This window comes from Grampus griseus (genome assembly GCF_964374135.1).
Source record: "Grampus griseus genome assembly, chromosome: 6".
Lineage (NCBI taxonomy): Eukaryota > Metazoa > Chordata > Mammalia > Artiodactyla > Delphinidae > Grampus > Grampus griseus.
In genome coordinates, this window is record NC_139000.1 from 3,122,462 (window position 1) to 3,135,115 (window position 12,654).

General features: G+C 56.3%; 1 protein-coding gene across 1 annotated transcript; it reads right to left on the minus strand.

The window, feature by feature from the left end:
- Positions 1-452: 452 nt before the first annotated feature.
- Positions 453-8,444, minus strand: LOC309823737 (ficolin-1-like; the record flags this gene model as incomplete). Its single annotated transcript, XM_082656273.1, has 10 exons — positions 453-722; positions 1,817-1,951; positions 2,829-2,958; positions 3,465-3,592; positions 4,030-4,062; positions 4,838-4,873; positions 5,348-5,401; positions 6,876-7,113; positions 7,508-7,560; positions 8,342-8,444. The coding sequence occupies 10 exons, from the start codon at positions 8,442-8,444 to the stop codon at positions 475-477; spliced, it is 1,158 nt and encodes a 385-aa protein (XP_082512399.1). The 3' UTR covers positions 453-474.
- Positions 8,445-12,654: the final 4,210 nt, after the last annotated feature.

Below are 12,654 nucleotides of genomic sequence, written 5' to 3' on the forward strand. Positions count from 1 at the left end.
ACTTTGGGTGAGGGAGGGGACATCCCCCCCAACCCGTCGATGAAATTAAGTGGGAGCTTAAGGCTGGGGGCTGATGCTTTGTGGAACAGCCACTTGCCCTCTAGGGACATCAGTGGTTGCATCTGCTAAATGGGCTCCCTAACTCTCCCTGACTCGATCACAGCTCCTGCTGTGGATGGGCTCTGGGAAAAATACTCAAAACAGCTGATGTTCGAAGACGCAAATGAAAACTGGGAAGATGTCTGCCAGAAAGCAAACAGTTTTAACACGTGATCCTTCTTCTGGTGAGGCTGTGGGGCACGAGGGTTCGGACCCTTTGATGAGAGAGAAGGGGCTGGGCAAGCAGGTCTTCTTCAGCAAAGGGGCGGCGGGGGAGCATGTGTGCTGGCCTTCGCTGGGGACTGAGTGGGGTTTTGGGAGGCCGCAGGCAGGGGGCCCGGGGAGGCGTGGGGTCGGGCTGCGGGCCCCGCCCACCTAGGTGAGCCGCACCTTCATCGTGGTTGCCTTGTAGCTGTAGTTGTACCCTCTCCACGACCTCCAGTTGACACCATTGGCATAGCTCGAGTGCGGCCCCCCGAGGTAGCGGCCGTTCAGGTTGGAGGAGTGACAACTGGTGTACCACCAGGCCCCCTGGAACTGCACTGCACAGTTAGAGGAACTCTTGTCGTTGTCTTGGTCTTTGGTGGAGAAGAACTGGTTCTTGTGGGGCGTCAGGGAATCACCTGCTCAGGAGGGAGTGGGGGTATTGCTCGGGCTAGAGGGAGCCTGCCCTGCCGCCTGCCCAGCGCCACCTCCCTCTAGAGACGTGTGAGCTGACGCCCAGGGCGTCAAGATCCTGCCTCACCCTGGGGCAGATGGAGCCACCTGGTCCAGGAGCTCTGCCCCAGAGCGCATGCCTCCCTCCTCCAGCCTCATCTGTTTCCTCCCGGCTCCCCCAAGACCACCAGGACCCACGCCGTCCTCTCCCCTGAGGTGCCCTCCCTTCCCCGAGCCTGCATCGCTTTTCTGGGCTTCATACCCACTCCCTGGGTTACACGGTCATCCCAGAGGGACAGCACGGCCTCATCCCGGGGCTCCCTGCTCCATTTTCAGCCCTGGGTGTGCAACTCACCCCAGTTCCTGTAGCACCCCACTGCCCTTCTCACCCCTGCCAGACCCTCAGCTGTACCACCTGCAGCATGGAGAGGAGGGTCCCTGCCCTTCTCCTTCCCTGGAGGCTCAGAGGAGGCACGTGTGGCAAAGGGGTGCTTGAAGGCTCCCATTAGCAATACTCCCCCCCCACGCCCCGGGAGGACCTTGCTCTCTGCAGCTCTGGTTCAACACAAGCAGACAGGCTCCTAGCACCTTTCCTGAAAGAGTGCACACTGGGAATTCTCAAGAGGGTGCGCCATAAGAGATGCCTCCCCACATCCTGTGACCGGGGTGTCTTTTTGGCAAAGAACATCCCACAGGATTTGTGTTCCGTGGAGCCCAGTTTGGGAATATGGCTCTAAGGGCTGACGTGAAATGACCGGCCTCTTCCAGGTGTTAGCAGGGAAAGGGGTCAGTGACCTCAAGCCCCACTCAGAACAGCTCACTGCTCTGCAGACACAGCCTTGGGAGCGGTGACTGATGGCGTCACTGGTCCCCATGCTACAAAGAGACTCAGGTACCTTCGTGTCTGCATCCAAAGACGGAGAACCTGGACCCAGAGAGTGGAGCCCCAGCCCAGGGTCACTCACGGGAGACAGAGCCAGGATGCTAAGCAGGTCCTCTCTGCTTCCCCAAACCCCGCGCTGAAGCCCAGGCCACTGCTGTGCCCCGCGCGGACTCTCACCTGCACTGCCCCCGACAAAGGCTCCCAGGACCAGCTTGTACTTCTCTGCCTCACCCGCCATCTTGAATGACTGGTACTTGGCAAATTGGTGGTTGCCCTCAAAGTCCACGAGGTCTACCCGCAGCTCGCTGCTTCCTGTTGGAGGTGGGTGCTCAGGGCCCAGCAGAAGGGACCCTCTGCCTACAGGCACGGGGGGTGGGAATGTGGGCTTTAGGGGACGTCTGAAGTTGGCATCGGGGACAATTCACCGGGAAGGTGTGAGAGGCTGGGCTGGTGGGAGGACCTCAGGGATGCCTCCCTGTTTTCAAATAGCTCCCCTGCTGCTCCACCAGCCATGCCTGAAATTCCACCATCAGTGGACCTGGACGGAATGAAGCCTCGCTCTAGTGGGAAACCCTAAATTCTCCTGCAAATAGCTGTGAATGCCATGGCAGGAAACCTTTGCATGTGTAGTTTCTTCTGCAAGAATCTCAGGGCACATGAGTGGATACCGTCAAGGTTGCCATGAGGGAGCGGAAGGATTAAGAAAGGATTTACAGGTTTGCCGTTGAACTCAGGACCAGCTGTGAAGCTGATTCTGTGGAACGGAGAAGTGGGGTGAGGGGGCCTGCGTGGGGACCGCCACATGCACTGAGTGGGAGAGGCAAGGGAGGGGCTCCGTGGGCCTAAGATCCCAGTTTCAAGGAAGGACCAACCGTTGGAAGTGGGAGAAGGGCCACCCCGATCCAGATGGCCTCCCCCTCACTTCCGACTCTCGGGTTCTAGACACGATCGGTCCCGAGACCAGAAGTCGTCTTCACTCCAATAATCCACCTCCTCCGATTTGAACACTCAGAGAGTGTAAGAGGATACACGTCCTAGGTTCTCAGAGGAATAACCCCTCCTGCTGTCACACGTGACCACCCCGGGGGCCAGGAGGAGCGGGGTCCTCTGGCGCACATGGCCCAGGGCTGAGGTCAGGGGCATGTGCATTTCAGGCACCCCACCACAGAGCCCCGGGCCGCGGCCCTACCCTGGGCGGTCAGGGCGTGGATGTTTTCATTCCCCAGCCAGAACTCCCCCAGCTGACTGCCGAAGCCCTGCTTGTACGCGGCCCAGTCCCGGTAGAAGTCCACAGAGCCGTCGCTCCTTCGCTGGAAAACCTGCACACGATGGGGAGGGCTGGGGAGACGGGGTACCACTGCCGTCCCCCCACAGAGCACCCCGGCCACACGCGGGAGCAGCGCTGGTAGTTCACCGGCATCACAGGCTGAGGACCAGAACGTGGGTCTCATCCAAGAGCCCAGGGGCAGTCAGGGACACCCACATGGGACCAAGGAGGAAACGGAGGCTCAGAGAGGGCAGGCGACAAGCCCAACGCTACACGGCTGCAGAGGGGTGGGCACCTCCGGGCCTGAGCCCACAGCCCTGAGCCACGGGACTCCTTCCCATGTGGGTCCACAGCCCCCTCCCCCGACATTTCTGATTCTCCCAACCTCAGTGAAAGGACGGGGTCAGCCTCTGCCTGGAAAGAGTGGACGGTCTCACAAAGGCCACTAAACAGTGCTCTGCCACCAGGTGAGGCTCCCAGGCACGCCCACCCCTGCCAGGAACCCCACGGCCATCGCTGGGTGAACCCCACGGCCATCGCTGGGTCCCCCCCACTCACGGTCCACCCCCCGCCGTCCACGTCCATGTCACACAGCACGGTCAGGGGCCGGCAGTCGGGCAGGTAGATGGTGTACCAGCCGCTCAGAAAGTGTCCCCTGGTGAGCAGCTCCTTACAGGTCCGAGGTCCTGGGAAGGGAAGCCGGGGAATGGACGCCAGGACAGGAGCTCTGGGCGGGGCAGGGGGGAGGGGGAGGGGGAGGAGGGAGAGGCAGGGACACCTGCCTGGGGGAGGTAGGCTCTGAGTCCTGGGACAGAGACGCGGCCCCCAAGGCCACCCGGCTGTGATGGCCAGGCCCCGTCGACCTGGCCATCCCCACCTCCCAGGGCTGCCCCCGCCTAGTCTCCTGGGCACCTGGCCTCCTCCAGGAATATACTCGAGTTATCCAGGCAATGGCTGCCTATCACTCGGGTAAGTGGGGAGTAAGATATGCGCAGAGAGGGTTTTATCCTTGGAAGGTGGAACCTGAGTCTGTGCAGCTGGCCTTCTGGTCGACCCCCCCTCCCCCACCCCCAGCAGGAGCAGGTCCAGGCGGAGGTGCGGGGGTCGGCGTGTGCGCAGTCACCTGTGGCACAGGAATGAAGCTCCCCCGGCTCTCCTGTTGTGGGGAGCGAGGACATGCACGTCACACGTCTGGAAACAGCGCCCCCACCCCTCAGCCCCGTTGCTCCGTGAACACAGCGTGGAGAAAGGAAACCATTATCCAGCTCTTTGCAGGACTCTCAGCCTCCAGCCCTGCAGATCAGCTCCTAGACTCAGCATCCCTGGGCTTGCTCGGCCCCCACTGCATCCGGCCTGCCTGGGGGCTGACGGCCAGCACCGTCCCGCGGGGCCCTGGCTGGACCGCCGTGCCGGCCACCTCGCCTGGGCTTCACGGCTCACGGCGGTGGAGGTGCAGCGCCCCCAGGCCTATCGCTTTCCACAGCCCATGTCTCCAGCACAGCCTCTGCTTGTGGAAAGTACTGGGGAGCATTTGGGATGTGGGTCTGGGCCCCAACCTCACACTTTGTATTTGTAGCCAGAGCATGTGACTGTGTCTTGGCGTTTTGCCTTTTCTTGCTTTTACAAATTTTTAAATAAATGAGCATAAATCAGAGCATTATAAGCAAAATGTCCAAAATCATGTAGCAAAGCGGTATCGCCAGTCACCTGGGTCCAACTCCGGAGCCTCTGGGCTTTGAGCGCTCACCGGCCGCTGACAAAGCAGGCCAGGCTCAGAGGCCCCTCCTCCCGCACCCATCTGCTGCAGGGACAGGGCCAGGGGTGTGGTCTGAGTTCCTCCCCCAGATGGTGGTAGCCGTGACCGAGCTCTCTGGATGCCCCAGCCCCCTGCAGAGCCTGCCCAGTGACCCCAGGGAGGCGGAGGGGCTCACCTTTCTCTCCGCCTGCGCCCTTTTCCCCTCGGTCTCCTGGGGAGAGACAGGAGATGCACAGGACGTCTGGTCAGTGGACGTCGACCCTCCGCTCTGGAAACCACCCAAGTGCTCACTTCCTCGGGAGCTGGGGCATGGGGGGCGGGACTGAGGCTCTGGGCACCACACACGCATGCTCCGCGGCCCACACTTTTCCAATGCCTGGGTCTCAGCCGGGCGAGTTGTGGGGGGCGGGCTCAGAGGCCTGGATTCTTCCCTGGGTTATGAGAGGCTGCTCTGGACCTGGGGCCCCGGACCCGGGACCCAGTCACATGCTGTCTTGAAGCTCTTTGGAAACAGGAAATAGGACAGGTGCGTCTCTCACTTGGCCCCCCTCCCTCTCTCTGTCTCTCTCCCATCTCTCTCTCCACCTCCTCCCTCTCGCTCTCTGTCTGTCTCCATCTCTCATGTCTCTGTAGACAGGCCCCGGGGTCCTGCTCAGGGGTCCTAGCTCTTCATCACCTTTGGTACCTTTGGGCCCGGCCGGCCCTGCCTTCCCAGGGACTCCGGGAGAACCTCGCTCTCCTGTAAATTCCAAAGATACATCATTGAGGAAAAGGCAACCTGAAGAATTCTACTTGAGCGTCTCTGCCCTAAGGATACAGTTCCGCCCCTCCCGTCCCAGCTGCGGTATCCTCAGGGTCACTGCCCTGGGACGCAGCCCGAGGGTGACAGCAGGCGGCGAGGACAAAGCGCTCACAGCCACCCGGTGCCGACCGGCCGGCGCGCCCAGCTCGGGCTCCAGGGAGCCAGCAGCAGCGATCTGGCTCCCGACCAGCTCCGTGTAGCAGCCCAGGTCTAGGCCACCGTCACGGAGCCCCCCGGGGGCCTGGGACCAAGAGCACATCCTCAGAGACCCTGTCACACAGGACCCTCCGGCCCCTTGGCTCTGGGAGGGAGGCGGGGCCCTGCCCTGTGCTCAGTCCTGGACGCAGGGGCGGCCGGGCGCAATTATGCCTCCCTCTGGGGTGGTTCTCTCTCCACCTCCAGAGAGGAGGGGTCGGGAGCCACGAGGCCTCCCAGGTCTGCGTTACTGATGTGAGCAGGGGGCTAGGACCACCCAGGGCCCTGCCCCTCCTCCTGAGCGCTGAGGGGAGGGTCAGGAGAGGCGGCCCCAGGCTCAGCCAAGGCAGCAGGAGCGTCTGCCGGCAGCCTGCCCTCCCCGGGGAGTGTGGGTGTGTGGGGTGGGGCCGAGGGGGCGGCGGCTCGGCTTGGGGCGGGCCAACCACACCCACTGGTGGGCAGCTGCCCCGGGCCGGCCCCTCCTCCCAGTGTCCCCCCCGGCAGGACCCCCAGCCTGGAGCCCATCGTGGTGAGCACACGCAGCCCTCCCATCCCAGGAGCTGCCCGGGGTGCCCACGGCCGCTGAGCTGGATGCCTCCCAGGACGTGAGAGGCTGGGGACCTCCGAGCTGGCCCTGTGTCCGCAGCCCTTGGAGCACCCACTCACACACAGGTCCGGGGCACTCACCCCTCAGCTGCGGGCACACCTGCCCTTCATACCAGGCTCGGGGCCCGAAACCCCACAAGGGGGCCACCACGTCGACGGGAGGGCTGTGGAGCGCTCGGGGGCCTTCCTACTGCGTTGAGGTCCAGCCCCACCCTCCCTGCTGATGGCTGACTGCTCTGAGCCCCAGTTTTCTCATCTGCGGTACAGACAGAAAACGCTGGGGCCGCAGTTTTCAGGTGAGAATACCGAGGTACACGTGGCTTGGAATCTGGCCCACGGCCACGTAAAGCCAGGGCTGGATCGAGGACCGGGAAGCGGGTGTTCTATGGAAGTGGACCCCGATGTGAGCTCATAGACTAGCTGCGACAAGCCCCCTCCTCAGGGAATGACAGATCCCGCTGGGCCTCGGGGGTCGCTCCTGACGCCAGCTCTGAGCAGGGTCGTGACCCAAGCTCCCGACCTGAGACCCGCAGGGGGCAGTGCCCACCCGGGCTCTAATTTGAGAAGAGCTGGTGCTCAGTGACCCCCATGCCCGAGCGCAAGCACGTACCCTTCTGTCCATTGGCGCCTGCCTCTCCTTTGGGCCCTGCGGGTCCAGGCAGCCCCGGGCAGCCTCGGAGGATGGAGAGCTTGTCGGAGCCCTCCAGACCCACCAGCTTCACCTCTGCAGAGAGACACAGAGCGCCAGTCAGGGAGCTCGTCCTGGGCCTGAGAGCCCTGCAGAGCCGGCGACAGGCCACCCGAGCCACGGGGATCTGCCCCGCGGCGACCTCGACCTGGGCCCTTGGCTGTGGCCCGAGTCACCCTTCTCAGATGAAAGGTCAGCCTGGCGGTGAGTTTCCCGCCTCTGGTGGGCACCGGTCAGGTGTGGAGGTGATGCAGGGCAGAGCCCTGGCCTTGTGGCCCACCCTGCCTGAGCCAGCCTCCCCAGAGCCTCAGTGCTGTGTGTCCTTGGCCAAGTCACTCAACCCCTCTGAGCTCTGTCCCTTCGGTGCCCAAGTGAAGACAGGAATAGGGCTGTGGGGAGGATTAGATTAGATAATGCAGAATTTAAACTTCTTAGTATAATTCATGGCATTTTAAAAGAACCTCATAAACAGTGAGTGCTTTCACTAAATAACAACAATAAATATTTAAATGACTTGGGGAATCTGGGTCAAAGTAACATTTTCACCCCCAGACCTTGGACTTTTGACCATAGAATTCCTGAACTGGAAGGGGTCTGTTTAGGTCTCCTGGAGAGGGGACACATTTGATCCAAGGACACAGAGCAAACTCCAGTAGAACTGGAACCAGAGATTCATTTCCTTCTCAGAAAAAGATAGTTAATTTTGTTGATTTCAGAACTGAAATACCGTCACGAGAGACAACTTAGAGGATGTGGGAATCAGCTGTGCTCTCACCGGAGACACAGGCAACTGTCGTTTCGGGGTCTGTCTCCAGCTGCGACTCTCTCACAGGGGCAACCTTATGCTTCCCCCATAAATACGTCCTCCACTCAGGGGGAGGCTGGTCTGTCCTCAGGGGCATCCTCTTGCCAGGTGTGGGCCCCATCCACCTGCGTGGGATCGGGAGGGAGACCACAACCCCCTCTTAGACCCAAATCTGCTGAATCGCACTCTCTGGGGTAAAAGCCAGAAATCTGCACTAGCAAACCCCAAGTAAACGTGGGAGCCCTTGGATTAGAACATCTTCCAACATCTTTCTGAAAAGTCCAGGAGAAGACGGAGAAAGTGATGGGCATGGTCCTCCTAGGTGGCAGCGTCGAGACCTGGCCGGGAAGCTCGTGGGGAGAATCACGGCCTTGAGAGCTGGACAGACCTGGGATTAAATTCCTGCTCTCCCCCCTCTGACCTGTGTGACCTTGGGCCTGTGGTGTCCTAGTCTGCAGATGAAGTTGAGCTGTTGAGTCTTCAGAAGAAGATGCCTACGGAGGGTTTAGCCCTAGATACTATTTGTGGTCAATGAGTGGGTAGTTACCAGCTCTGAGGGACTGGAAATTCAGGTCCATCTCACCTGGACAGGTGTCTGCAGTCTGGGCGGCCAGGGTCCTGAAGCACAGGAGTAAAAGGAGCTGGCCGGCGGGCCCCAGGGCCACGGCCACTCCACTCAGCTCCATGTCCTCTGGTCTCTGACCTTGCTCTTGTGAGCAGGGGAAGCCAGCCCTTGCCTGAGCCTGTGGGGGACACCCACTTCCTGCAGCCTCTTTGGTTACACCAACAGGAGGTACCAGTGATGGCAAAGGGTGTTTCCTTCCTGCTGGGCCCCACCATGCTGCCCGCTGAATCAGGCTCACTTCCCCTGGCAGGATACTCTGTTCCCAGTCGAGAGAGCTCCCAGGACCCCTCTGTTGGAAAGGGTCTGCCTTCTTTGTGGCTTAAGGAAAGCCCAGTCCCCCAGACTCCCTCCTCATTACCCAACTACACCCAAACAACACTCTGAGACCTTGACTGGGGTATAAGGAGGCGTTGGCTAGAGATGCTCCTTCCCTCGCCTGACTTCCAGAATATTCTAATGACTGAGGCAGTCCTTGAGCACTTAACACAGTGGAAGAGAAAAAATTCCGAGCACTTCTTGTGTGCCAAATACTACTTATGTCAGCCCCATTCGGAAGACACTATTATCTAAATGTCACAGGTGGAGAAACTGAAGTCACACAGTAAGAGCCTGACGTTACCTCGAGTCTGTCTAGTGCTCCAAGGGCCACTGGGTCTGGTCATTACACCAGAAGGCGAGGCTTATCTCCCCCCAGATCCCAGAGGCCGTCCTCCACATCTTGTACTATGATCGCCCTTGACCGGGACATGTGGTGGGCATTCCGTAAAGGGCTTCTGCAGATGTGTAGAATGTCCCTAAGGAGAGTAGGAAGAGGACAAGAGGGGAGGAGCTGAGCGTGAAACTCTTCTGTGGTTTGATATTTTTCCGGGCCAGTGTTCGTGGGCTGGTGTCCCAACCACACCCACTGTCCAACTAGGAAAGAAGCCGGGGATGGCCTGACCAGAGGTTTAGCAACCACCTCTATGGGCACTGGAATGACACTAGACTTTGCAAATTTTTGTGAGGTGGCCCCAGCCCACGGAGACTGAGGGAACCAAGAGGTCGTGTTGCCTCAGGCGTTGCATTGTCTCAGGCACCGCTCAGCCTCCCTGAGCTCCTGGACAGGGCAGCCTGTCCCCAGCATGGGCCTGGATTTCATCTGTTGGAGAGGGGCCCGTTCAGGGCTGTTCACCTGGCCTTAGTCAGGACAGGGAGAGAGGCAGCTGGTCTTTGTCCTTCAGCCCCATCTACCAGTGACAACCCCCCACCCCGATCCTAGGGTGCTTCCTCTTTTTCACTTTGCCAATAGAACGGATGCAGGTGAGATGTTGACAGCACAATCAGGTGTCACTTTAATGTTCCTAAGAGTATCTGGGCCTAAGAATGCAAAAGAATGCAGGACTCTGCCAAGTTCAGATATCTTAAAGCAGGATCAGTCAAGGTCATTTGACTTCTGACAACGGCAGGTGAGGTATTTGGGGCCATCTATCCTCATAAAGACAAACAGACAAAACATTAAAAAAGAGATTTGCCTGAAGGCATAGTCAAGTGAACCACGTAGGAATGGGTTCCTTTGCTATGTTCTTGAGAGCAACAGAGATCTGGAGAGGGGAAACCAGCATGTGGGGTCTCTTTTTGCCAATCCCCCAAAGGTAGCTGAGAAGCTGGTCAGTTACCTCGACAATTTTGCAGCATTGAAGGTCAAAGTTTGGGGTCTGTGTTCTGTCAAAGGAGTGGATTTGGGGTGGGATCCAGAGGCATTTCTTCCTAGAAATAAGGATGAATCATCAATAGGCAGACCTAATGTGGACTGCAAACTGGTTTTGAGACATCTAGGTGTCCCAGGAAAAAAAATCTCAACTCCTGAAATTCTAATAAGGTCTTCCTTAGATCACTAGTATCCACTTGCTCCGAGCTGAAACCAACACAAATCTTGTCAGAAGGAGAACAGTATGACCCCAGGATTTAAATGATTTCTGCAAATATATGTATTTTCCAAATTAAACATTAGAACACAATAAAAGATAACCAGGTTCATAAGGATAAAAGACAACATGTACAAGAACAAATAGAAACAACAGAGTATAGAAACAGATCCCCAGAAGCTACAGATACTGAAACAACATAGTTAATGGTGAAAATTGAAAAGCGTCCTCAGAGATTGACCACTTCTGGTCAACATTGTGTCACTGGCAGTGCAGTAAGGCAGAAAAAAACAAATATGATGTAAAAGAATTGGAAAGGCAGGTACAAGGCCGTTATTATTTTCAGAAGATATGATTTAGGTAGAAAATTCAGGAGAATCTAAAATTAAAATTTTTAGAATGAATAAGCTTAGTAAAAACCAATTATGTTCCTAAAAGCTAGCCAGAAAGAATTACAAAATGAAATTTTAAACATTTGCAATAGTGACACCAAAATCAAGTAACTGTGAATAATTCCAGCAAAATACACGTTAGTCCTCCATCTGGCAGTAGAAAACCGTCAGATGGGAATGAGTGATGTTTAAAAAGATTAGGACAATTGGAAGAATATTCTCCGTTCATGGATTCAAATGCTCAATGTTGTAAAAATCTTAGTTTCTCTCTCTTTGATACGCAGATTCCCTGCATTAGCAATTAAATGCCCATTTTATCGGGAAACTTGACAGGGTGAATTTGAAATTTGTTTAAAAGTTGAAAGGCCAATAATTAGGATGTTTTGAACTAGAACAAGGAAGGATGACTTGCTCTGCTTGAGGTCAATAATTGTCGCGAAGATATAGTCACTGAGATGGTGCGGTACCGGCTCTAGGACCCAGACTAAACCAGCAGAACTGAATAAAGGGTCTAGAAACAAGTTCAGGCGTAAACGGACCCTTGGTGCGTGACAGTGGTGGCTCTGCAGAGCGATGGGGAAACAATAAAATTTTTAAAATTGAAATATAGTTGATTTACAATGTTGTGTTAATTTCTGCTGTACAGCAAAGTGATATGGTTTTATATATATATATACTTTTAGAAATTCTTTTCCATGAGGGTTATCATAGGATATTGAATATGGTTCTCTGTGCCATACGGTAGAACCTTGTTGTTTATCCATTCTATATATAATAGCTTACATCTGCTAACACCAACCTCCCACTCTATCCCTCCTCCAACCCTCTGCTTCTTGAATAAACTTTCAATAAACACTGTGAGCTACTGGGTATTCACGTGGGAAAACCAGAAATGAAACCTGACCCTAATCATAAAAAAAAATCAATGTTGGCAGAATTATAGACCCAAATGGGAATAGTTTTAGACCACATTGTAAGATATCAAATAACCTTGGTGAATGTAGGAATGAAAAGCACTAAACATAATGGAAAAGTCTGAAAATTGACGTTGAAATTAAGAACTTTGGGCTCTCAAATGATACCCCCAAGAGAGTGAAAAGACATGCCGGGGGGGCGGGGGGAGGAGGTATTTGCAACACGCAGAAGTGACAACGTGTCGTATCCAGGATAAATAAGGAATTTCTGTAAATCAATACTCCTGCAGAAAGCGGCAAAGTGCCTTATACGGACACTTCCAAAAGAGAATATTTCAATGGCTGATAGAAAAGTGAAAAGGTGCTCAACTTTATTAGAAATCAGAGACATGCCTGCGTGTACCTGCTCGACGTCCCACAGCCTGGAGCTCAGTCCTCCTCCACAGCAGTGCATGTCCAGGCACAGGAGACACGTAGAACGACGTCCCACTCCAAACTACAACAACCGAAATGTCCACCCAGAGCAGGATGGACCCCTGGCCTGAGGGGTGTTCAAGCCAGAGAAACCTGCACAGGGTACCGGGACAAATCTCTGCTTCCTTCGAACCATCATGGAAACTCACGAACACGGCACTGAGCAGAGGAAGCCACACGAGGGAAGAAACATTGTTTGATTGCGTTTGTAAGTAAATTTCAAAAGCGGGCAACTCTGCACAGCCGTAGTGGGGGTGCCTGCTGAGTGGAATGTGGAGAGAAGGGCAAGTATGCCCCCAGTCAGGATGGCAGCCCCCTCGGGAGGGGGGCCTTGGCATTGGGAAGGGGCTCGGAGGCTGGCGCTGGGCTCCGGCTTCATCTGGGTCGTTTCATGCACTCTGATGAGGAGGTGTTATCTTCTACTTCAGAAAGGAAGTTTAAATAAAATGAAATGGAGCGTGCAGAGGCCTCAATCATTCTGTATTGCTTCCTGCAGCAGTGCAGCCGTCCCCAGGAAGCACAGAGATTTGCAAGGGCCCCCTGTCCTGCCCAGCTCCTGGGGTGCCGGCTGTCACCGCACAGGTGTG